This window comes from Papio anubis, chromosome 4, assembly GCF_008728515.1.
Source record: "Papio anubis isolate 15944 chromosome 4, Panubis1.0, whole genome shotgun sequence".
In the NCBI taxonomy this organism is placed as follows: domain Eukaryota; kingdom Metazoa; phylum Chordata; class Mammalia; order Primates; family Cercopithecidae; genus Papio; species Papio anubis.
The window spans coordinates 104,760,519-104,786,390 of NC_044979.1; the positions used below are offsets into that span (position 1 = coordinate 104,760,519).

Here is a 25,872-nt window from a genome sequence, read left to right on the forward strand (position 1 = left end):
AATATTCTTGCCTAGCCCTGTCTGTGGAGCCCGGGATGCTGCATTACCTCCTTTCTACCCTCGCCCTGAGTATTGGTCCTAGGTAGAAACTGAGGTGAATATACTGAAGGCACTAAGAATCTTCACCAGGCTGCTCCCAGTCATATCACAAGGTGTTGTGGCTTATTGACAAACACAGACCTCGTGTTTTTCAGAGAGCTGCCTTGTGAACACCTAGATAGAACTACGGGTGTGAAACACAAATGTACTTACTATTTGCCTACGCTTACAGAAATAAGAGCACACGACAGAGTAGATGGCAAGGTGAGGCTTTAAGTCAGAAAGCAACCTCAGCTGAAACAAATGTATAATTATAATTTGATTTCAGAAGTGGAAACATGACCTGAATCCATGTACCTACTGATTAGTCCAAATTCCTGTATTGTTGAAGCTGGAGCAGAAGTGGGGGTCCACTGTGGAAGTAACAAAAAGCACAACAGAACAGGGGTCCCATCCAGGGAGCTATGTTGATGGCTATGGGGAGCTCCCCCTTGCTCTTGGGGTGGGGCCTTGGCCCTGGGTGGGACTGTGGGGTGATGAGGGTTGTGCTGTGCTGGTGGTAATTGCCAAGGAGAGAGCAGCACGTAGATCCTCCCTGTCATCAGGCAGAGCTCTTCAGTGAGGTGGGCTCAGGGAGGGCTCTGTGCCTCTGTTCAGCAGAGCTGCAGCTGCTGCCCAGCTCTCAGGAGGCGAGCTGGACTCCCTCACTCAGCTGCAGGAGCAGGGACCGCGAGGCTCAACCCCGCCTGAGCCATGCCAGCCAACTTCACAGAGGGCAGCTTCGATTCCAATGGGACCGGGCAGATGCTGGATTCTTCCCCAGTGGCTTGCACTGAAACAGTGACTTTTACTGAAGTGGTGGAAGGAAAGGAATGGGGCTCCTTCTACTACTCCTTTAAGGTAAGTTTCCTGCCTGCGACTCTGCACACTGACATAATAATGAGACTGGTGGAACTTAAGAGTGTCAATTAAAGGATCATAGCCAGTATTGTGAATGAGTGTTGTTTATTTTCTTTACTAAAAAGGATTTTTAAAAGTCTGAAGTGCTAAAGCAACAAGCTTTAGTATGCAGAGACCTAGATTGTAGTTTCTTAGGAATACAGGTGGCGTTTTTCTTTCTGATGCTGCTGGAAATGAGTGAATCATGAGTAACATTTATGAGTGGATGATTTTTACTTTCCCCTTTTCCTAAGGTGAAAGCACTTTTAATTAATCCTATAGCAGTACTTGAAATGTCTGTTTCTAGTAGGGGTTACAGCTATGAGTTTTTTGCTAGCAACACCAGAGGTGTGGAAAGCTCACAATCCCCTGGACAGTGACTGATGTGATGAGAAACAGCATTGAATAAGGCAGGAAGGACGACACTTTCTTTGATGATCCTTTTCATTAAACATACTGAGAAATAGATTTCTTTGAGGGTAGTTGATGATGCCACCATTTGCAATAAATTCCCTCCTAGAACAAACGAAAGACAGAGAGTTTGGTGAGTTTCACCTTCAAAGTATCCAAGGGCCACACTGAGGAAGGATCTTCATTAAGCTAATCCTGTATTGTTTCTTATTCCGCAACAAGATCTTGTGGACAGAAATGAACCACACATTTGGGAAAACAACAGTTTCCTGTTTCTTGCCTCAGAATGCTGGCTTGTCAGATTATTTCACACCCTGCCTAACAATATGTTTAGTCATTGCAATCATTGCAATCATTCACAGGTCTCAAACTGGTCCTTTCCACCAAAGGAAAAAATACTTCAAAAAGATTCTAGTTGTTGCTTTGTTGGGTTTTGCTGTTGTTGTTACTCCTCTGTATGTTCTTGAAATGATTTGGTTCTTACACAATGAGGTAACATTACTGTAATATCCACCTCCCTACTGGAAGTTCATTTCTTTTGCAAGTATTCAGAATAAAACTTTCAGCAGGGTGCTGTCCCAGGAGTCAGACTTAAACTTCCAGGGCCCTAATGACTATGCAGCAAAGCAGAGCCTGATCAAACCACTCCTCCACTGGCTTCAGCGAAACCCTGGTCTCCAAATCACCTCCTAATGCAAGCACATACACAGCTCAGCTGCACAGCTCCACGATGTAGCAGGGAAAGTAAAATTAGAGTTTGTTGCTACTTAATGTTGACTGAATAATCCCCTTTACGAAATCAGCCTGCAGACCCAGAGAGTCTATCTTGGCAGGCTTTGTGCACCCAGGAAGCACAGGACTCCACTTAGTATTGCTGCCTGTGCAGCCTCTTTGATATTCTCAGAATATGACAGCAAGCAGAATGAAGAGAGGTCCTCCATGGCAAAGGGAATAATAATCAGCAATAAGGTGGTTATTCTGAGACTCAGGCAAGAATCAATCTCAGCTGAAATCTCATTTGCCATTTTTTGAATACAGCACCTACAGGGATATTTGGAATATGCGAAGAAACAAATCCCACCCTGCTCTCTCTGAGTGTTTGTCCTCTCTATCCTAGCAACATCATCGCCAGACGCTAAAGAGAATCACAGCATCTCTAGTTGATTCCTATTGATAAGTTTGCAGCAAAACGGCTGGACCACTGGACAAGGAGAAAAGCAGAAAGAGAGGAATTATGTCTGGCCAGGAGCTTAGAGTGCTCAGATTCATTATTACAGAGATACGTGTATTGACTAAAACCCTGTGATTTTTAGTTACACAGTGATCAGTGGTGTTATTTGTGAGAACTTAGCTTACATTTCTTAGTGTAACTTTTTTTCTATGATCCCGTTTGACCACAAGCAATTTTAATGCATTGTTGACACAGAAATAGTTCTGATGCAAGCCTTTGTTCACTGCGATTCATTTTATCTGACATACTAGAGAAGAAATTCAAAACCGTGCCCCCTTTACTGTCTCCCAAATGTATCCCTTTAATCCCCATTGCCTTTATCAAAAGCAGTAAAAAATAGCATAAAAATAAAAACAGCAACAGCAGTAAATGTCACAGAAATAACAGCAACAACCATACATCTCATTTACTTTGGGTATTCTTGGTGCCAAGAGTCATAGCAAGACTCACTTAGCAAGTGACCTCTGTGAAGTATCTCATTTAATTCTCACAATCCATGGTGTATCTTTCCATCCAGACCTGCCTTCCATCTTCATCTGTTTATCACAATTTTACCCACTCTATAAAGCTCAGCTTGGGTTGCTTCCTCCATGAAGCCCTCCGTGACTCATCCCTCCCCGAGCTTCATTAGTGTCACGGACTGTACCTCTCTTCTTGCCACTTAGTGCAGCTCTGTCTTAAACTGCTGTTTCCATATATGTTGGGTGAATGTGTTACAGTCCTCAAGCTCCTTGAGTAAAAGGAATGCCTTATATTTGTTTCATATTTTCTCCCAGGACCTACCATTATGCTGGTCATACTCAATAAACATTGACTGTATAAACAAATTGTGATACGTTTTTTTCTTCCAATTATAACATTTTGTCAAATAAGCAACAGAAAGCATGTATTCCCTATGACAGAGGTGGGTGGGGGCTCTCATTAACCAAGTTTCCACCCATCAGCCCCTACCCTGCCTGGTCTCTATACTCACCCAGGTCCCTTTCTGCAAGCATGTTCAGCTTGTCTCTAATCCATTTCTAAGCCAATGAGACCAAGATCAGTTCTAGATTCCAGTGGGTGGGGTATGGAATTAGCTGAGGCACCATAAGCTGGTACCAAGTATCTGGTCCAGCCCTGGGGAATCCATCTCTACCGCATGGCAGCCTTACCTAGTCTCAGCTGTCTTGCTCAGTCCACTTACCTGGGCTTCTGACTTAGTTTCTGGGAAACTAAGAACATTCTAGTTCTTATCCTCTGAACCCCAAAGCTCTTTCGGGAGTAGACAAAACACCCCGTCTAGATCTTACTGGCACTTCCTTCACAGGTTTAGTGTCTGTTCCTTCCCCTGACCTCCACCCTTGAATTCTAGCTTCTGCTCCCACCACTCTAACCTGCTCCACCTTCCTAAGCATGTGAGGCTCTTGGAAATGAGCAGGGAGGTCTGGGGTGGGTTCACCCATCCCATCTTCTACCATGGGCCTTGTGTAACTAACCCTACATGGTCTTGGGTTCAGGATTCTCAGCTCAGATGCTGGGTCCCTTCACAGTTTCCAGTTTTGTGTACTTTTAAGATCACATCCAGCTCACCTCTTCAAGACCTAGTTCTTGGCATTAAGGAATTATATGCGCTTCAAGAATCTACCAGAAGTTTTCAAGGGGAAATGGGAACTAGCTCATCAGAAAATAAATGAGGTATCTGCATATAAGGCTGTCCAAATGCAAAACAAATACAAAACTCTTCACACAGAAAGCCCTTAATTTTGCTGGTGAATTCACCAGCAATGTTTCCTGAATCTCTGATACTTAATGAGAAACCTAATTAGAAGTAACTGGGAGGGAGACCTGTCTCAATTAATGAATTTACCTAAATTATAAAATAATGTAAATGAAACTTAGTTTTATTACTCATAGGTGAGTGGAGAAATATGAACTAAGACTGCTAAATATCACTTAACAACAATCTTTTATTGCGCCTCCTTCAGTGGATAGTTACAAGTGATACGCGATTAGTCTAACTATCGTTTATATGTAAATGGTTGCTTCTAAGTGCTTGAGGGTGATTGGACACAGTTTATTCCCTTTGTTTGTACACCCTCCCTGCCACACTGCCTTACTGTTAATTTTCTTAACACACTCTTCCTCCATTAATGTAACAAAAGCAAATTTCACCTCAACGCATTATCTCACACTATGCTTTTGCAAGGGAGCTCAAATTAAGAAGCTTAAGTAGACCATGCTTGTTTTCACTACATTTCGGTTCATAACTCATTTCTAAGACCTTCTTCTACCTATCAAGTACTGGCATTTTCACCTGTGACTGTCACCTCAACGGCTCACAACTTTCCAGGGCTTGCTGTTCTCCCTTCCTGCCCTGGTCCCAGGACAGTGTCAGTGATGTCCTTCCTGGAATCCAGAATTCCTCATGTTCCAACCCCCAAATGTATCTCCTGCAATTTGTAACCAGGGATCTTGCATTTACATCATGCATTTTTTATTATTTTCTAATTAGTCTCGCTCAGTATGTTCAATTTGAGTTTCTACAGTTGAATACTGTGGCTGCTCCTAAGGGAACTACTACTAGTTTTGCTCAGTTAAATCATTATTAAATACATTATTCCTTCCAGCCAGTTCTGCTACCCAGATCTAGCGCTCTGCTTTCTAATCCCTGACCCGGGGTAAACTCTACCATGCAGTGTGTCCAATTTCACTTCACGCAAATGAGAAAGGCTAAGGATGGCATGCAATTTCCAAACTATAGAGGCTAGTATTTGAAAAGGAAATCTTCCTCGGCTAAATTTCTCTTTGTGTTACTAATACATCTGATGGCAGGAAGCATAATCTTAGCTAATTCAGAATAAACCCAGTCATTGCAGAGCTTTTCAGCCCAGGAAGAGTTTTCACATTTTCTGGCTTTGGGAAGGCATCTAACTCCAGGGGCAGTGCTTCTGTAGTGCATTTCTCTCTCTCTCTCTCTCTCTCTCTCTCTCTCTCTCTGTGTGTGGGGGGGGGGGGCAGGGGGGGGGGGGGTGGTAAGGGATGGAAGGTGAAGAGAGTCTGATCTAGTGAGGGATCTGAGCAAGTTGGCATCAGTTGAAGCAAGACCTGTCTGTCCCTCAGATGTGGTCATCCTCATTCTGGACTTTCATCTGGGTTCCCATCCGACCTGTGTCAGGCCCACACTGCTTTCTGGGGTAATGTCCCTTGGCCACATTATCTCCTGGTACAGGGTGCTTGAATCCCTGTCTCTCAATCTCGGCTATAATTTCTGCCTCCTTCCTAGAAATAGAAAGTTTGACTGCTCCCAACTTTGGGCTGCAGAAAACACAATGGAGTGTCTCTGGCCCTCTCTCATCTCACATAGCCACCTACACTGTACAACTTCCACCTCTTGATAGATAGGAAGGTCTGGGAGACTGTCCTTCCCTGGTCCCTACACAGTAAGTGGACCTTAGCACCCTTCCAATCCTGTGCTCCCCAAATGTAGCAAATGTTCTCTCTTCCTCCCCTTTTTCCTGCTAACCCTTGGAGGGGGACAATCCAATACCCTTTTGTCATTGTCTCAGTTGCCTCACATCTCCCCTGGCATCTGACACCACTACTGCGCCATCAAATCCTTCCATCGCCCTGAGCGACCCCCCTATCATGGGGAAATTGACGACACAGTGTTCCTCCAAAATTATTATTCCAGGCTCTCTGTTCTAAATGCTCAGAAGTCACACCCTCTTGCAACAGAAAAACCCCTTTCTCTTCCAGCTGTTTAACATATCCTCGATGAGGTATTTTGAAAGCCCAGTGCTGACTTGTTTCTGTCTGCACTGATGGAGTCAAGAGTGCACTCTGAGGGCAGTGGGGCTGCCTGAGCTGGGGGACAGTGTATCAAAGAAGTGGAAAGAAGCACATCCATTCATGCTTCACAATGCCATTCTGCCATCCTTGAAATAATTTCCTGTTGATGAAGTAAGAATGTTTCAAGCCATGCACTCAGGTAGATAAGAAATCTAAACCTATTTTTCTTAAGTAAACTGAGCTTCTCTCTGGACCTCTAAACCTCCCAAGTAAACTCAGGCTTTTGAGCTTTCTCCAGCGTTTCAGTGAGGCAGTGTGGTTCAGAGAGCAGGCTTTAGAGCCAGACTTCTGGGGTCAAATCCCAGTGCCACACCATCTAGCCGAGTGACTTTGGACACTTTTCTTCCACCGGTGTCTCAGTTTCCTCACCCAACAAATAAAGCTAATAATTGCATGTCCTGTAGAGAGTTGTTGTGAATGGGAGAGAATGCTTGTATAGCCTTAAAGAACAGCAAGTGGCCCCCAGTAGTGTTCATTATTCATAATTAGAGTTCCAGGAGTTCGTCATTCCACTCTTTTCTCAAGACAACTACTGAGAGGTGAGGAGGCAGCATTATCTGTAAGGAAGAAGTTTTAACTGACAGAGACCACTGCAGGTGGAAGCACTTCAGGACAGTTTTGATATGCAGGTGGTCCTCAAACAATGGTGGTGAATTAAGCTGTTTCTTTTCTTTAAAAAAAAAAAAAAGAAAGAAAAGAAAAGAGAGACCATGAAAATGTAGAATAAGATACAGAGGGAAAAATTCTATTTCTTACTTTGTCATCCTGATATTATGTCTAGCTATTATCTAAGCAAACTTAATGGCCCACTACATGAAAGGCTATTTGCAGAAACAGCAAATTATGCCCTATCTGGAGAAAGAAAGAAATGGCTTCTTCTCTGGTATAAAGATTTTCCAGGCCACAGATGGCAAAATCACCCAAGGTCATGAGGAAGTTGTAAGGAATAATCAAGATTCTTGTTTTCTCACTTAGGCAATATTGATGGCTGCCTAAAAATGATAGATCTATTGCTAATGTCAGCACTTTACAGTTTGCAATATGATTTCACAGTATCACCTTTGAACCACCCATCAGTTCTAGGGGGATTTAAAATAGCATTCTTTTTATTTGAGCAGATATGAAACTGAAGTCTGAGAGAAGTTAAAGGTGTAAACTTCCTAAAAGTTAAGATAAGGTAAAAATAAAACAAGAAAGAAAAGAAAGAGGATTCTGAGCTGATTTTGGTCTGGATAGGTTAAGCTCTGAAATAGTAGAAACCGAACCCTGAATCTCCGTGGTTTAACGCACCAGAGGTTTATTGTTCCCTCACATCACAGTAGCAAACAGGTCAACTTGTAGCTACACCTTCTAGAACAAGTGGCTTCCAGGGCAGATGGCAAACTTTGTCTTGTTGGCTTTGGTCTGAAATGACACATGACTTTGACTGAGTTTCATTGGCAAGAATTAGTTACCTTGATGGGCAAGAGAAATGCCCCCAGGGTCGGGGGTATAATGCATGGCTTTAAAGATTTGATCCTTACCTCTGGTAGATAAAACCCAAATCCTTGGGCCTGGCCTACTGGCCTTTCACTGACCCAATCACCTTCTCTACTCCTTTCTTCACATCCTGGACTGCGTTGTATTGAATGTCTTACCATAGTCTGAGGATCCAAGGTCCTGTTTCCCTTTTCTGGAAATGCCTTTCTCATACCTTTTTCTTCTGATATCACTCTAAGCTCAGTTGCCTCCTCTTCCGGGAAGGCTTCAGAATCATTCAGTAGACCAGCATCATCACATCACTACCCTTGTGCTCCCAAAGCACTTAGAATCTCTGTGCAACACGGTTCCTCTCTTGACATGTATGTTCACCTACATACACACATATGCACACACGCATACACACACAGCCATGAGCACATACACATGGACACATACAAATACACAACGACAGACACACATGCCCACACACACGCAGACGAGATGTCAGTTATTTAGGGACACCTTTAGATCCTACTATCCCTAGTACCGTGACTGACACATAGCAGATACAAGGTCAATAAATATTTTGTTGAATGAAAGAGTATATCAAGAAATAATCTGTAAAACAAGTTTACTGCTAATATCTCAGTAAGTTCATGTGAATGAATTTGGGTAGATACAGTCTTAATCCTTTTTCACCAACCATTTGGGTTGAATTTATAGGCGTCATAATTTGGGAGGGATTCGTGACATCATAGTAAGCCATGTTATGTATTATTTAGTAGTGACGAGGAATAATGATGATACTATCGGGTTTTGGGAAACATCAATAGGATTGGTGAGTAGAGGCACTACACGAGCCTGGAGGAGGGACAGGGAAAGAGAACAGGTTTCTGTAACCCAGGATGCCATTTGGTTGAAACAATACTTAGTTTCAACCTCCTTCTCACCGTCCCAGCTAAGTACTCACTCTCCTAGTCTCCCTTGCAGTTAAAGGTAGCACAGTTTGGGAAGCTTAATTGGAAGTCTCTGAGATTTCTAATAAAGGTTTTTCCTTTTCTGATCAAAGTAGAAAGATATGGCTGGCATTCTGACGTCCCCCCGACTTGAATTCAGACCCAGGGCATAGAGCCGCAGCAGCCATTTTGTGACCACAGGAAAAAGAAGCCAAGGGAATCTTAGTGAATTGAGTTCAGCAGTAACATATCTTCAGATTTCTTATTATATGAAAAAAAAAATTAAATCTTTGTTTAAGCCACTGCTAAGCTGAATACTTTCCTAATAGATATAAATACTAAGTATAATATGACATTGACAGTCTTGAAGCCAAGGTCTCAAAACGTGGTCCACAGAGAGTCAAGCAGACATTGCATTATTACACATTTGGAGGGTACAGAGGCTGGCTCTGCCCATGGATTTTGTCCTGTTATTATCTAGATTACAAAGAGGTTGAATAGATTCTTATAAAAACTGATTCACATTAGATTGTACAGTTTTGAGTAACCAAGAAAGTAAAAGTTTCTACCCCTCCTCATAGAAAAGGGTCTTACATTTTTCAAATGATTCTCTGCATTCCAGATAATAACAATGCCATTCACTTGTGCAATTTTATGAAAAAATACTAAAACCATTCTAAAAACATCAGCTCAAAAAACTACCCAAGACATCTGCTCATTTTTTCATGATGGCTCAATAAGAAGATTTTTTTATTCTCCTCCAAAAAGCATAAGGAATGACATCCTTTCCTGACAGCTTAAAACATCCAAGCAAAATGTAAGCTGGAGCCACGGGCTCTGCACCTGGCAGCCAGTTTTATGTTGTGGGATCCTGCACACATCACAGGGCTACTCTAGCCCCAGGTATCTCTGCCCTGGGTGCGGAACAATAACCACCATCCCTGCCTGGATGGTGAAGTAGGAATGGAGCTAGTTCTCATGTGGGAGGAACAGTTTTGAGAGACAGGAGAAGGGAGGTAGTCGTGGAGGACTTCTGCTTACTAACCTGTGACAATCCTCTCCAAGCCCAGAGAAGGTGGGAAGTGGGGGAGGACTGATGCTTTTCCCCCTCAAAGACCAGCCTCCTGGACCCTCCATTCATCCAGCTTCTTCACCCTCCTGGCCTCTCCACATTCCCTGCCTCTCCATTTTCTCAGGTTCTCCACCTTTCCAGGCACTCCACCCTCAAAGACTCTCCACCCACCCAGCCTAGTCATGCATTGCTAAAGATAAATAAAAAAGAAACTTCCTGGGACTCTTTCCTCCTTCTAAAGGCAGGAGTAGGTGGTTGAAAAGGAATCAGATGCAATCATAACTTTGACAAGACTCACAAGAACCCTCATGAAGATTCCCTGCCCTCTGAAAAGCCTCTCTTTTCCCAGCCTTATCTGTCTGCCCTCATCCTTACCAGGGCATTCAGCTTGGACTTTGCATGCTCAGTTTTTAAAAAGCATTTATTTCTTCCCCTTTTCCACCATCCCTCTTTTATCTCATCAAAACTTCTTTCTTCAATAAACTGACTCCAAGTATTAGCAGAAAAACCATTCTGAGTAAAAGAGTGCTGAGTTCCATCCCTCAAATGTCTCTTCTCATAACCCCCCTAACCTGCCATGGCTGTTTGCATTTTAGAGAAGCCTTTGCTTAATGTAAAATAAACTCCTACTCCCCATCCCCTCTGGACAGAGTCTAAAGGATTCTTGGAGTTCCTTACAGAAGCCAAAACTCCTCTGCTGGGCTACAGCCATGACTCACCCAGGCCTCTGAATCAGACCCAAGGTATCCCCACAGCACTCAGAATTCCATTCATATACAGATATTGAACCCAAGTGTGCACACAAGGAGCATTATTCACAAGTCATAATTTAATAAAAAATGAAAGGGAATATTGCAAGTGCTCAAATGCAGGTTTCTCTTCTTTCACCTATTATTGTAGACTCTAACCCTTGGCAACCCAGAACAATCCATGAAGATAGAAGATATTCTTTTGGCTAAGAATAAATTTATTCCCTTTCCAATGTATTTAGTCCCTTTTCAGGATTTTTGGTCTAGGTTGAGATAAAAATGCAGAGTATTCAAGAACACAGAAACTATCAGCCTAAAATAAAACTTAGAATAATGTAATGAATGCAACTCTATTAGGCATTCAGTCTTTTCTATCGATTATTTCATTCATTAATCAGGTTAAGCTAGCTTATGCTGAGGAAACAAATAACTGGATATTCTCATTGGGTTAAAACCATAATATATTAATATTTGTTTTCTACTCATGTCCCATGTCCATCACAGGTTAACAAGGGGCTCCATGTATTGTAATCTCTCAGGGAACCAGCTGATGGAAGCCCCATGTCAACACAGGCTTCCATAATACTGAAGTCAGGAGAGCAAGAGCTAGAGAGATACAGAGTAATGATCCTTGCCCTGCTCTCATAAGCTGCTGCCCAGAAATAACACATATGACTTCCACTCACTATTCATTGGCCAATGTAAGTTCACGGTCACATCTGATATCAGAGGAGCAGAGAAACATAATCCTCCTACTGGGAAAGGCAGGAAATCTTGGTGCTCAGTAATGTCTAAGGCAACTCCTAAAGCTCTGAGACAGGCATTGTCCTCTTTGATTTAGAGAAAATAAAAGTGAGGCTCGGAGAAGATAAGTTCACACAGTAGTTAATAATCCAAAAATTTTAACCCAGATATGGGTTAAAATTATGACCCAGATAAGGTGCATGCTCTTTCCACCATATCAGGAATTCCCAAAGGTTGTTCCACAGAATTCTTATGATGAGAGTTCTTAAGCAGTTGTCAGGGGAATGTGGAATAAAGAACTTGGGAAGCACCACATACTATACACCATTATATACTTAGAGGATGCATTCACCTATTCAACTCTCTGGGAAGTCTTACAGTAAAGAAACTTGTTTACGGTGGCTCAAGCCTGTAATCCCAGCACTTTGGGAGGTCGAGGCAGGTGGATCATTTGAGGTCAGGAGTTGGAGACCAGTCTGGCCAACATGGTGAAACCCCATCTCTACTAAAAATACAAAAATTAGCTGGGCATGGTGGCGGGTGCCTGTAGTCCCAGCTACTCAGGAGGCTGAAGCAGGAGAATTGCTTGAACCCTGGAGGCGGAGGTTGCAGTGAGCCAAGATCGCACCACTGCGCTCCAGCCTGGGCGACAGAGCAAGACTCCGTTTCAAAAAAATAAAAAGAAAAAGAAAGAAAGAAAAGAAACTTGTTTAATTCTTTAACATGCATTTCCCAAATCTATTTGACCACAGAGCATTATGATATTACCTCTAATAATGACCACTGGTACACACTTCAGAAAACACTCTGTTACAGTATGTGCTTTCCCGAAAGAACTTAGCAGATAACCGAACAGAACTAGCTCTGAGTAAATGAGGCCCAGAGAGGTAAAGTGACCTTTCCAAGGTTACATAACTGGTAGACGTTAGAGTCAGGACAAGAACTGCAGTCTCTAAATATCCAAGTTGGAGCTTCTGCTCAGCTGCTGAGAGGATTGTGAAAAAATGAGAATGTTTTATAAACTGGAAAACACTATTCGAATTTAAGATAGCATGAATTCTCTAGGCAAAGCATTACTGAAATATATAGAATACATGGAAAGACATGTGGTGCTTCAAGATAGGAAGATTAAATTTCGTGAAGATGTCAATTCTCCCCAAATTAGCATATAATGTTTGAAATAATTTTAATCAAAACCTCAATGTGATTGTTTTAAATTGATTAGATAATTGAAAGTTTTATTTAAAAAATAGGTGAGAAAAGTTCAGAAATTTGAACACAACTATGGGGAAGAAATATGTTTCCCTATTAGTTATTAATAAATGTGTAACCACAGTAAGCAAAACATTACAGAACTAGCAAAATAACTGATAGATGGATCAATAATAACAAATAGTTTGCCCTGAAAATAAAGTCCTAGTACATATATGAACTTAATGTTACAAAGAAACAACCAAAATTAGTACAAAAGGAACTAATATTTTGGCAATAAAAGTAGTGGGTGAGTAATAGCCCTTATATAAAGTTATAAGGTAAATCTCAGCTGGATTGTGGAACTAAATTTTTACAAAATAGCTAGAAAAATTATATAATGATGACACTAATTTTAGGATTAGCAAGCACTATTCAAGCCTAAAAACAAAAATTTATAGGGAAACAACAAATTAAGAAATTTATTTACAATAAAAATAAACATATAATATTATAGCTAATAGTATATACATTAATTATATTAAAAAACATGGTTAAAGTCCTTAATATATAAAGAGCCCTAGAGGGAAAATAAATAATATTTCTAATGGAAAAAGGGCATGGGAAATAAGAACAATTTTAGATTAAATACAGAGTTAAAAGAATATGTGAAAAATATTGTTTATAGTGGTTTGAACAATACAGACTCAATAATTCATCATAATATGAGACAAATCAAATAAAGATGAAAGGAAAATAATATATAAAGCCAGAACAGTTCTGTAAAACCGTTTGTGAGAGAGTAAATCAGAACAACTTAACCCAATTTTTCTGGAAAGCAATTTGGTAATATACAGCAAACTTACACGATGTATTCAGACTTTGCCTAGTAATTCTATTTGTAGGATTATAGCATAAGTATACTAAAGAAACATTCGAAGACAGAAACAAAGACTGCATTGTTTTTATTAAAAAGCAAGTTTCTAACAATGGAACAATAAAATTGTGATACAACCATAGAATGGAATAGTAAGGAATATTATGCACCTATAATAACCATTTCTGTTTGTGCAATGTCAAAGGTTTTTAAAAGCACAATACATATAATATATTTCAAGTTTTATATATACTCATAAAATATAAAAGAAACAAATACCAAGATGGAAAAGTAAGAAATTCTCTCTGAAAATCACTTTGCAGATGATTTTTATTTTATCTTTATGTAAAACCTTACTGTATTTTCTAGAGTGAGCACATATTACATTTATTATTCTAAACAACAAATAACCACGTAAGATACACCATGCAACCTCTCAAATAAATTTTGTGCATTGTATTTCCATGAGAGTAAATGGGAAGAATCTATTTATTCTGCAGAAGCCCAGAAATGAACCCAAGCAAGTGAGGCTTGCATGACACAGAGAGCACATTAAGGGATCCAGAAATGCAGGCAAGGGAAGAAGACAGCAAATGAAAACCAAGGCAGATGACTGGCTGTATGAATTGAGTGCACACCAACTCATTAGCCTTTTACATTTTGCTACCCAAACACCCAACTTAGCTGCACAGAAAACAAAGCTTGCAAGAGTAGCAATTCCAGACTCTGTAGCAGGAATCCTCCTGCTGAGCCTCTCTCATGCCCGCTCTCCTACTGTTCTCATCTCCCAGGATGTTCAACTCCATTCCCTGGTCCTTACGTCTGCTTCTGCCCATCCATGTGTTCGCTCCTCCTGGTTTCTTTTAGCTACTTGATTTTGAGCCTCCCAGATGGATTTTAAATATCAGGTCCAAGCCAAGGTGCGCTCCCAGGGGAAAGTTTCTCAGACACTTTCCCTTTTTATTAGCACCTCCAGAACAGAAAATAAATTCCTGAAGGTTTATTATTTTAATTATGTGGATCATCAGGAATAATACATTCTGGGTATTTCTATCATGTAGTAATTACTTTGGTTTCTACCACATTGTAGAGATTTTACTTAATTTACTTAAATGTTAGTTTTCCATATTTCAAGAGTCTAGAGCTTAAATAGCAATTTAAATGTTAATCTCAGTTCTTGTTATATAGCCGACATTTCATTCGTTTATTCAGCAAATATTAATTACTATATAGACTTGAAGCCCAGTGGGTTTCCAAATGATTTCTAACATTTGTGGTTTGCTACATTATGGGAATTCAGATGGAATCCCAGAATTTAATTGTTTCAAAGCTTTCAATACATGCTATTAGTGGTTAATTTGCAAGTCCTCTTGTGATCCAAGAACAAATTGCAAGAAGAGATTCACATTAAAATGATTGCAGAACATTGGCATTTCTGTTTCTGGTGAAATTCAAGAATTCACCAGTAACCAGAAAACTGAATTTGAAAGTAACGCAAATGTGGTCCCACATGCCAAGCCCTGATCGAAATGAGAATGTTTAGGATGTGGGAGATTAACATTGTTAACAAAACATGATCTACGATCCACGGTACTGATGATAAAAACTCCAAACCAGTAACTATGTCTTTCTGGTCAGAGGAGAAATGACTAATGCAGTTATTCAACATGTCCTGAAGACTAAACTAAGAAATCAATGTCAGGCAGTAATCCAGAGTCTGCTGAATCGCTTTCCGGTACAGTCCCAGTCTGAAGGCGTTAGTATTACATTCTGTCACTTGTAATGATGGTGTTGAGAGGTAAGGCAAAGGCAATTCAGACGAAGACAACTGAGGAAGATCGCAGATGGACAAGCATCTCTCCTCTTGAGGGCACGTTCTTCTAACTCAGGACAATGACACAGGCCCTGGACCTTGTTCCATTATTAAAATAATTGGCTTTCGGACAGAGCTCCAGCTTCTCATCGTAAACCTTTCTCTGCTGTTACTACCTCAAAAGTGCCTGAATGGCCACTGTCTGTCCTCACTAACCTGCAGTTCTCACTCTCTGCCTTCACTTACGCTGTTGCCAGGCACTCTACTTCTTAGCTTGGCTACTTCTACTCATTGTTTCAGACTCAGCTCGCATAACAATCTCTGTAGGCTATACCTGTTGACCAGCCATGACCAGCCCCTCCCTAGGTTCTATTACATGTTCCTTATTTGGGTTTCTACAACATCTTTATCATAGAAGTTCACACTGAAAATTCTGGTTGACACACCTGCCTCCACCATCAGACTAGAAGCTCCTTGTCTTAGCCTCCCTTATATCCCCAAAGTACGTTGAACTTTGGTATTAGATTCTCAGAAATGTTTATGGAATTTGACTGTACAGTTTACAAACCAGTATAATCACGTCTCCAGCTCCGTGATTTTCAGGAGAGATTCCCACTTCTGGCCTGAGTGTCATTTCTACACCAACATGTAAGCAAGGCTCTCTCCTTGGGGTAAATGCCTTTCCCTCTGCTATACTACACGGGAGTTCACAGAATGACTCTCAGTTCACAACTACTTGGAATAATCGTGGTCCACAGTCCCACTCTCCAATTCAACGGGCCTAGGCTTCAACTGCACCTCCCATCCCATCCACTTTCTCTATTCTTCATGAAGAAGGTCTCTGTCAGCTTGTCTTACCAGTCTCCAGACAGGTCTGGAGGCATTGCAGAGGGTGCAATCTCTCCCTGTTCTAGACCCCTGTTAAAGTGATATGAAAAGCCTTACAAAAGTATTAAAACTTGAGCTAACAACCAAATTCATATGTAGCTTTTTACAGGTTTCTTACTTTTTTGTGAATGTTTAAAAAATCTTGTTATACATATTTTCATAATTGAGTGTTATAACTGATGACAATCCTGGGTAATCCGGGACAGAATCCCCATAGTTCATGGTAAAACAGTTAGAAAATGTGAATGCCAACAGGAGGTCGTGATGACCATAATTCAACTGTATTTGCAAGCATGCCTCCCAGCTGGGTTGCTCAGGGGTTGGTGGCAGGGGAGGGGAGGAGAGACAGATTTTAAAAAGAGGCATCATCAGAAGGAGATGGCTGTCAGGGAGAAAAATGGCAGGCCCTCCTGAACTAGCCCAGTCCTACCTTCAGGCCTCCTTGTTGACCTTGACTGGTTATTGACCACCTGTCATTGCTTCTGTAGCAGCAGGTGGGGTGAGATGTGGGAAGAAGTTGGGATGACCTCCCAAATAACAGATTACCAACTGTCCAGTTACTGCCCGGGGTCACCACATCCTCACATTGTGTCTTATTCTCCAAGTCTAATTAAGCAGCTTCAGGAACACAGAACTTTGCTATCTGCTCCTGCCTGTTTCACTTAAAATCAGGTGCCCATGTATGTCTCTGTGTTACACTGTGACTGATCCCTAATAAAATTAGAGATTTTCTATCTTTGCACTTGATATTGCCAACTCACCTAAGCAAATTAATGAGGCTTTGAGTAGGCCTCAGAGCCTGCTGCTGTGAATGACGGAAGCCACACAAGTCTCAGTGACAGAGAAGTAGAATTTCATTGTCTTCTCACTGAGAAGTGACACCAAATCATTGAAACCTTTTTTCTGATACTTTCTTTCCTATCTTGGAAAATAGCAAATATTTGCTCCTTCCTGTGTTGGAGATACTCATCTTCAACATCACGTACATAACAACCTTCCTAAAACAAACCCTGAAAACACGAGGGGCACGGAAAGCTTTGTGACTCCCAGGACAGCTGATGTAGCTACATCTTCTGTGACATTTATCACTACTGTTGTGTGGGCGCCACATGTTGCCATAGAGTCCCTCCATTCCTCCAAGGAATGGACCTTACGCTCAGTCCTGGGGGAGACAGTCATGAATCCAACCCAGCCCCGGAAACTCAGCTTCAGGCAAGTTTTGGCTCAGAAAGAAAATGAAGAATTGTCTCTCCCTTGAAAATTGAAAGTAAATGAGGCAACTTCACTATCCTCAAGCCAAATCCTCAAGCCAAACTTCACTATCCTCAAGCCAAAAACTACTAGAGTAAGCAGGGCATGGTCTTTCCAATTAAGCAAAGCTACATTCAAATCCCAGCTGCATCACCCAATGAGCCAGTAACCCAGGTAAGTAACTTCTCTGAACCTCATTCCCTTACCAAAAGATTGAGGACAGTGATAACTCGTTGGTCAAGTTGTGATGGTTAAGTGAGCAATATGTAAGGCTTATCAAATGATCCTTGGCACATGACAATCAATCAAAAACATGTACTGTGCACCTACTACATACATTACAAACTCAGTAAGCCATGTACTGGATTAATGTGATTCACTCAAATTATTTCATTCCCTTTCACCCTACTATTGTTAAAGATACTTAGGCTTTTTGTCTTCCAGTTTTCAGCACCTAACTGAAAAAGGAGATCATTATTCCTTGGATCTGGATAAATCCAGACTAGCCTGACAGATCCAGAATCGACTAGAGTAACTAATGTCCTATATTTCCTGAGATAATTCCCATTTCAAATGACCTTTTCTGTGATTCTTGTAAGTAGCCTTGCACTTGTCATCAACCATGTTTCCATCCAACAGATATTTATTAAGCACCTTCTATGGGCCAGACAGATGCCAGGGGTGGAGTTGTGAACCAGGCTTAGTGCCTGCCAGCATGGACATCCTTTTGGCTCTGGAAGCATGGCTCATGGAGCCACATCCCAGCTATCAGCCCTGTGGAAGCATCACCATCATCAAAGGAACCCTGCAATTCATCTTTCTAAATCCCAATTTGCAATTATCCAGGTCTGCAGAGAACTGATGTCACTGTGTAGCCTGATTAACTTGAGGTTAAAAGCCAATCAGTCATGTACCAGCAACCATGTAATTGAGCTGAGAACAGGCCAATCTTTAGTTACTGAAACATTTTAAATACATTTCTTATTTCCACTCAGTATTTGACCATCTGGCTGGAATTTTGCCTCACATCACCACTAGGGGGCATTTTATGCCCAACTATATTCTGCAATAGTTTGGGGATGGTGTTGGGACACCATCAGTACACTGTGGTGGGGGGTGGGTAGGGAGAATGCTTCTTAGGCTTAGTGAAATTCCAATAGACTAGTACCAAAAATAGGATGAACACGGTGAATTCAAGCATCACTCTGAAAAGGTAGTGAGTTATCACCCCTCAAATGTACGTATGTAGTCCACAAACCTCAGGGAGGAGATAAACCAATTTTTATTGCATATCTACTATGTAGCAGGCACTGAGCTAAAAACCTCCATCTTCATCATCTTATCCACCCATCACAACTATTCTGAGATAGGTTTCGTCTTCATCCTCATTTTACAAATAAGAAGGTCAGAGAGGTTATCACTTACAACCTATCACACATCCAACAAGTAGCAGAGACCGAGTCCAGGTCAGGTTGGTTTCAAAGCCTATCAACTTTTCTTCCACGAGGTTCACCTGGTTGTGATATTCTCACTCCTCTGAAATTGTTTCCTCAATCCCCATTACCGTGACTCTCCAGATTATCCTGGGATTTGTGTGTGTCTCTGTGTGCCTGTGGGTGGGGAGGGGGACATGCACGCGTAATATGGCTGTGAATAAAGGAGCAAGCAGTTGAGTATTTTCATACTTAATGACCCTTGTACTAGTCAGTGAAACAGGATTTAAACTTGACTGAGTATAACTTATACACTCAACCTATTTTATTGTCTTGTAGCACCAACACCTTACACTATGTCTGGCATAGAGTAGGCAATTAATAGATGTTAGATGAATTAATAAACAGATAAATCAACATGGCTCTTAGGAAGACCCCAGAAGCATTTGGCCAGGGAGGCTTCCTACATCTAGAAGTGTCTTGAAGCCTATGAAGTAAGGGGAGATTATCTGCCAATAGAAAATTCTAAAAGATGTGGAGGTGGGGAGGGTTTCACTTATAGGATTTGTTCAGCCTGCCCTAGAGACATCAGCCAATCAAAGGAAAATAGACCCCAACCTGTTTACAGAGCTCCTTGGACTTACCGTCCCAAAGCACAGCCCAAGAACAAAAACCCAGTCCAAGCAATCACTGACTCACCAGTCCCAGGGAATGATTTCCAATTCACTGATACATCAAACCAGGGTGATTTGATATGTAGTGCTTGTCACTCTGAACTTTCAACAATGCAGATCTGAGCCCCGGGACTACTTTGAAAAGACTGGATCCCTTGGCTTGGATTGCACTCTACAAAGATGAAGAAAGCAGTCATTTACTGCCCACTGGGGACCAGAAGTTTCTTCCATTAGACAGAAACTTCATTTCTGGAAATGTGAACTTTGCTGCCAGGGTCATAAATGCCAACTCTGTATGTGAAAAGCAGACCATTTACTCACTTCAGCATTTATTTTTCTGGAAACTCATGTAAGTAAGGCCTGCCTGTACTTACATGAGGAAAGGAAAATATGAAAGAGAGATATAGTCTGAAAATGTAATGTTGACTTCCGATGCAAAACTCCCCTGAATTCACTTATTCTCTTCCTCTTTCCAATTCTCATCCAATAGGCTATCAGAAAGTAATTTCAGTTGAAAAGGCTTCCATATCAGAAGTAGAAAAGAGGGAAGGTCCCTATTCCCTTCCACCTGCTGGAAAACTGGAGGAATGTCCACAACGTGTAGAGTAGGTAAGACGTTCTGAGGGAGGGGTCGACAGACTCCTCTGCTCTCTGACAGGAAGTAAAGGCCTTCCTGGGGGGTCAGCAGAGAAGAGATCAGCCCCAGGGCATTCCACTACTCAGAGTCCATCCACTGAGGCTGGGGCCACCTCCAGTGAGCAAATTTCTGTGGGAGGTTCACTGAATGCTGCAGACCTCACAGAAGAGGATTGTGGTCAGTGCCTTCTCCCAGCTAAAGGAGTGTGGACGGCTGGCTGAGTAAAACTTGGGCGAGGCTATGGATGGTGGCAGTGAAGACAGAGCCTCAGTAAGGAAAACATTCCTGTATCTACTATCTTCCTCACATCCCACCCTTGCCTCCTTCTTTGGCTGCTTCCAGACATTGTTCTCACCTCTCCCACCATGGAGACCTGGCTTTCTGATCTGGCAAAGAAACATCCTAAGTGCTTTAGCTTTTCTCTTCCTTCTTCTTTCTCCATTCAAGAATGAAAGAGTTCAACAGAGACCAATACAGTACTGGACAAGTGCAGAAATAAACCATCCCCTTGCACCGTCTAGGCTTTTCAATTCTTTTCAATTCTTTTTTGTTGTTGTTGTTGTTGACAGAGTCTCACTCTGTCTCCAGACTAGAGTGCAGTGGCGCCATCTCAGCTCACTGCAACCTCCGCCTCCTAGGTTCAAGTGATTCTCCTGCCTCAGCCTCCCGAGTAGCTAGGACTACAGGCACGTGCCACCACGACCAGCTAATTGCAATTTTTAAAGAAGAAATTGCTTTAAGGCATCAACATGCTTCTCTTTACGAAACGGATTCCCTACAAGAAACGGGAGTAAATCTTGGAAAATCTCTTATTTGTATTCTCAGCAGAGCTTGAAAGGACATTGCATTAAGAAAAGGGACACAGTGGCTGGGCGAGGTGGCTCACACCTGTAATCCCAGCACTTTGGGAGGCCGAGGCGGGCGGATCATGAGGTCAGGAGATGAAGACCATCCTGGCTAACACAGTGAAACCCTGTCTCTACTAAAAATACAAAAAATTAGCTGGGCGTGGTGGTGGGCGCCTGTAATCCCAGTTACTCGGGAGGCTGCGGTAGGAGAATGGCGTGAACCCAGGAGGCGGAGCTTGCAGTGAGCCAAGATGGCACCACTGTACTCCAGCCTGGGGGACAGCACTAGGCTCCGTCTCTAAAAAAACAACAGAAAAAAAATTCTTACAAACTTCACTGTAAACAATGGAAAGCAGAATATGATGGGGAAGAGAGAGAGAGAGAAGAGAAATGCAGGGAAGTCTCATACAGTAAAAATCAAGCAACTACAAACTAAGTAGAGGTATGCAGTGCCTTGTGGATTCAGTTTCTTCTCCCACATGGAGAACAGCAGCAGCGGAAGAGATAGCACCTCTTTTCCAGCCAGCCAGTGTGCTGTAACACTTCCTCGGTCTCCTGGCAGTGCCAAAGACATGTATGGCGGCCTTAGCCAGAGAGAGGAGGCCATCCCAGCCTCCAGCATGGGGCTGTGAAAGTAGACGTAGGTGACCCACTAGAGCTGTGAACTCCTTCAACTCTAGGGCCGAAGTGCCATATTCAATGAGCACAGTTCTTGAAAGGTCTCCAGGGAACCCATATCATATCTTGAACTAACCCAAACCTCTAAATCCCCTAAATCTTTCAAAGCTGAGAGAGAGAGAGTAATTCATCTTTAGGGATTGATACAGACTAGGCTATGATATTTGGAGCCCACCCACTGGGAACCATGGATAGGATGATTATATAATTGACTATCCAACCAAAGACACTTTTTGAGAGAGAAAGGGAAATTTAAATAATTATCTTGGGACAGCAGTTGACAACTAGGACTGTCCTAGGCAAACCAGGTTTCATAATTACCCTAGCCATGGACCACACTTTGAGAAGCACTTTCCAAAGGCCTCCGCCACGTGCAGCTGCTCATAGCCAAGCTCATGCTACACAGGTGGAAAAGCTTCTGGAAAACTGGGGCGCTTCCCTAGAAGACTCAGAATGTTAACAAGGAATAGGGAAGAAAGAGAACTAAGAGCTTGGCACAGGAGGGCTGGCCCAAAACCTGTGTCACAGCGCTGCCCTGGGCATTCACACCAAAGCTCATTCTAGAGACCAAAAGTATTTGATGGCCTTCTGTCATACTTTACCTGCCAGGCCACCTGCTTGATGGGCTCTTTCCTGAACCTAGACACCCCCAGGGCACCATCATCCTCCCTGATAGAATATTATATTAGAACAATTTGAGGAACATAGACACATTATCCCCAACCCTGTCCCTCAACTGTTCCATCTGTCAGCACCATGGTGTCGGTGAGACCTTATGATGGAGACTTCCAAGCCACCTGGCTGCTTATGTTAGTCTGCAAGTTGTTCCATTGTTTTTCAAAAGAGAGGTCCTCCAAATTCAAATCACTTGTTTATGTCCCACTGCTGACACATCACCTGAATGGGAAGTGTCAGTCTACGACATCAAAGGCCTCTCCTGTTGTATCTGCTACTGACAGCACTGTTGTCTATCTATCTCAATGGGGAGAATTCTCTTACAAAAATTCACTCCCTCAACTCAGTACAGTACTTTGCATAATAATTAGTTTTCATTCCTGATGCTTTATCACCCATTTAAAGACTGCTAGAGAAATGAGTTATCCAGGATATGACCCCTCTAGTCGTCAAAGAACCAGAGAAAAAGTGTGTGGCTTGAAGCTGAGCAAAGATGGTGCCCTCCAAGTGGGATGTGACATACGTATGCTGGACATGATATATCTGCAGAGCTCTCCAACCCTGTCATCCTCCCACTCTAGTTGTGCAGCCCTCATCCTCCCCCCACATCACCACAATGCCTATCCTCATTTCCACAGTTCTGCAGTTCCAAGGCCCTGACCTCCACCTAGGATCTCAGAAACTGATCTGTAAATCCAGGATGGAGAGCCTAAATATCAGATTGATAAAGTATAGGACTCATGAAAATGCTCATAAAAAAATTCTTAGAAGGCCAGGCATGGTGGCTCATGCCTATAATCCTAGAAGTTTTTGGGAGGCTGAGGCGGGCGGATCACTAGGTCAGGAGGAAAAGAGACCATCCTGGCTAACACGGTGAAACCCCGTCTCTACTAAAAAATCAAAAAGTATTAGCCAGGCGTGGTGGTGGGTGCCTGTAGTCCCAGTTACTTGGGAGGCTGAGGCAGGAGAATGGCATGAACCCGGGAGGCAGAGCTTGCAGTGAGCTGAGATCATTTCACTGCACTCCAGCCTGGGTGGCAGAGCAAGACCCTGTCTCAAAAAAATGAAACAAAACAAAACAAAACAAATTTCTTAGAAGGACTGTTAGATTAATAGCATTCCTGTTTTTTTTCTTTTTACTAATCAATCATTTATCTTAATCTGTTTTATGCTGCTATAACAGAGTATCAAAGACTGAGTAATTTATAAAGAAAAGTAATTTATTTCTACAGTGTGAGGGTCTGGGAAGGTGCTGGTATCTGGTGAGGGCTTTCTTGCTGCATCATTCCATGGCAGAAAGCAAGAGGGTGAGAGAGAGACAAGGGAAGAGAACTGAGCTCATTCCTTTATCAGTTACCCACTCCTGCAATAACTAACCAGTCCCACAATAATGACATTAATCCATTCATGAGGGCAGAGCCTTCAAGACCTAGTCACTTCTTAAACGTTCTACCTTAACTCCACTGCTTTGGGGATTAAATTTCAACATATGAACCTTGGAGGACACATTCAAACCACAGAAATATTCTTCAGTAGAACTTTAATATTACTGTCTTATAAAATTCTGTCAAATGAACAAAAGATAACCCATAATTATACTGTCCTAATATGACTGCTTTTAACATTTTACTGTACTTCAGCCTTTTTGCTATGTATATAATTTTACAGAGTTGTAATCATACCCAGTACATGATTTTATCATGTTTTCCCACTTACCATTATATTATAGGTATTTTTAATATTACTACATGGTCTTCGTGGTTGTCATTGTTAATAGCTATGCTGTAATAGTTCACTGAATTGAAGTGCTTTATTTACTTAGCTACCCTATTATCTTTAAACAATTTCTAATTTCTTTTTACAATAAATATGGACATCTTTGTGACAGTGGTGTTCTTTTTCACATCTTGACCTACTTTTCACACAGTGTTACAATTACTTGACCAAAGAGTACAAACTTTTTGTCTCTTGACATATATTTCCAAAAGATTTTTAAAAGGTGTATTAATCTACTCTGCAGCTGGCCTAAATGAAGACCATTTTGTCATTGTTTTCCTGAGAGCAGAGCTTCCAAAGGTAGGGATATGGGGCCAGGAGGAAGAAATCCAGCACCAAAGCCCGGGCCATGCATTCTGTAAGGAACGCCGGTTCTCACTGGTACACTGGTCTTATTTTTCTCTGTTTCTTGCAGACTGAGCAACTGATAACTCTATGGGTCCTCTTTGTTTTTACCATTGTTGGAAACTCCGTTGTGCTTTTTTCCACATGGAGGAGAAAGAGGAAGTCAAGAATGACCTTCTTTGTGACTCAGCTGGCCATCACAGGTAGGTCACTATGCAAGTGAGAGGAGGAAGCTGTATGTGAAGTCCCTATGGCTTCCTGCTTTTAATGAATTTTATCAAAAAAAAAAAAAAGTAACACATCGGTAAATTTGGGAATAATTTCTGAAACAATATAAAACCCATGTTTGAATATTTCCTCTGGCATACTTAACACATATGAATGCCTCTAAGATTTCATTATAAAAGTAACTCACTACACTAATGGAAATACCATTATCAGTGCCACCAAATGGTTCTGTAGGGTTTCCCTGTTTTTATACACAATAGCCTCCATAGTTTACTAAGGTGATATTACCATATCATCCTGCATTATGAGCTTAAGGAATACATCCCAGAAAATGTACCAGCACTATCTCTATTCAATTATTAATGTTAAGTCTTGAGTACTTTGCAGATTAAAGCCTGTGGACATTGCTTTTGAAATGCAAATGATGTGCAACAGCACTACTGGGGGTAGTATAATGAAGTAGTATAATCTCAAGGATCGGGATGCTTAAGTGTAGACTTTGGAAATGACTGTTCAGTAGAAGAGTGAGCACAGCACACCTAGTAGAGGAATGGTGCAATATTCTCAAAGAAGAAAATGATCTGTGAAAGTAAGAGCCCCACAGACATGAGTAGAGCTCATGTTCAAAAGGAAAAGAAAAACACAACCAGGGAAAGAGTCTTGTTCTACAGGCCAGAGAAGAAAGTGAGAAAATGGGATTCACAGAAGGTCCAGCAAAAGCCATGCTTGGAGTCCTGAGCTCTGGGAGCAAGACGGCTATTATATTAGCTTAATTTGGATCAGACTATAGAAAAAAAATGCAAAAAGGAAAATGTAAATATTAAGTGCTTACAAGGAGTGATGGTAAATGACTTTCAGAAAGGGCTGTTTGGTACATTTCAACCTGTACTGTTATCTCAGCTGTAATAATGGTAGTGGAGCTCTTTGGAATTTACTATTGAGCCAAAAATATATGACACTGTAACTTACAAGAGAACCTTAGCCATACATTGTTGGTAACCTGAAATACCCCTTTTTCTTTCTAACAAATTATAACAAGCCCATCTGCTTGAGCTAGGCTGCAGTGGCCAGGGTAAACATCCAAGGCACCACTGAAAAATATAGAGAAGGTAAAAGGAGCAAGAGTTC

The 25,872-nt window shown here is 41.7% G+C and overlaps 1 protein-coding gene across 3 annotated transcripts; it reads left to right on the forward strand.

Moving 5' to 3' along the window:
- Positions 1 to 290: 290 nt before the first annotated feature.
- On the forward strand, positions 291 to 24,893 carry LOC103882906 (neuropeptide S receptor-like). Of its 3 annotated transcripts, XR_644879.4 has the most exons (3): positions 17,558 to 17,624; positions 20,048 to 20,166; positions 24,587 to 24,893. XR_644879.4 is itself a non-coding variant. In XM_021935902.2 (2 exons), exons 1-2 carry the CDS (start codon positions 793 to 795, stop codon positions 24,737 to 24,739), a joined length of 300 nt encoding a protein of 99 aa, XP_021791594.1. In that variant the 5' UTR covers positions 291 to 792; the 3' UTR covers positions 24,740 to 24,893. The 3 variants fall into 3 exon arrangements, 1 of the variants encoding a protein (XP_021791594.1); XM_021935902.2 differs by lacking the exons at positions 17,558 to 17,624; positions 20,048 to 20,166 and adding an exon at positions 291 to 939; XR_002520975.2 differs by lacking the exons at positions 17,558 to 17,624; positions 20,048 to 20,166; positions 24,587 to 24,893 and adding exons at positions 850 to 939; positions 2,507 to 3,409.
- Positions 24,894 to 25,872: the final 979 nt, after the last annotated feature.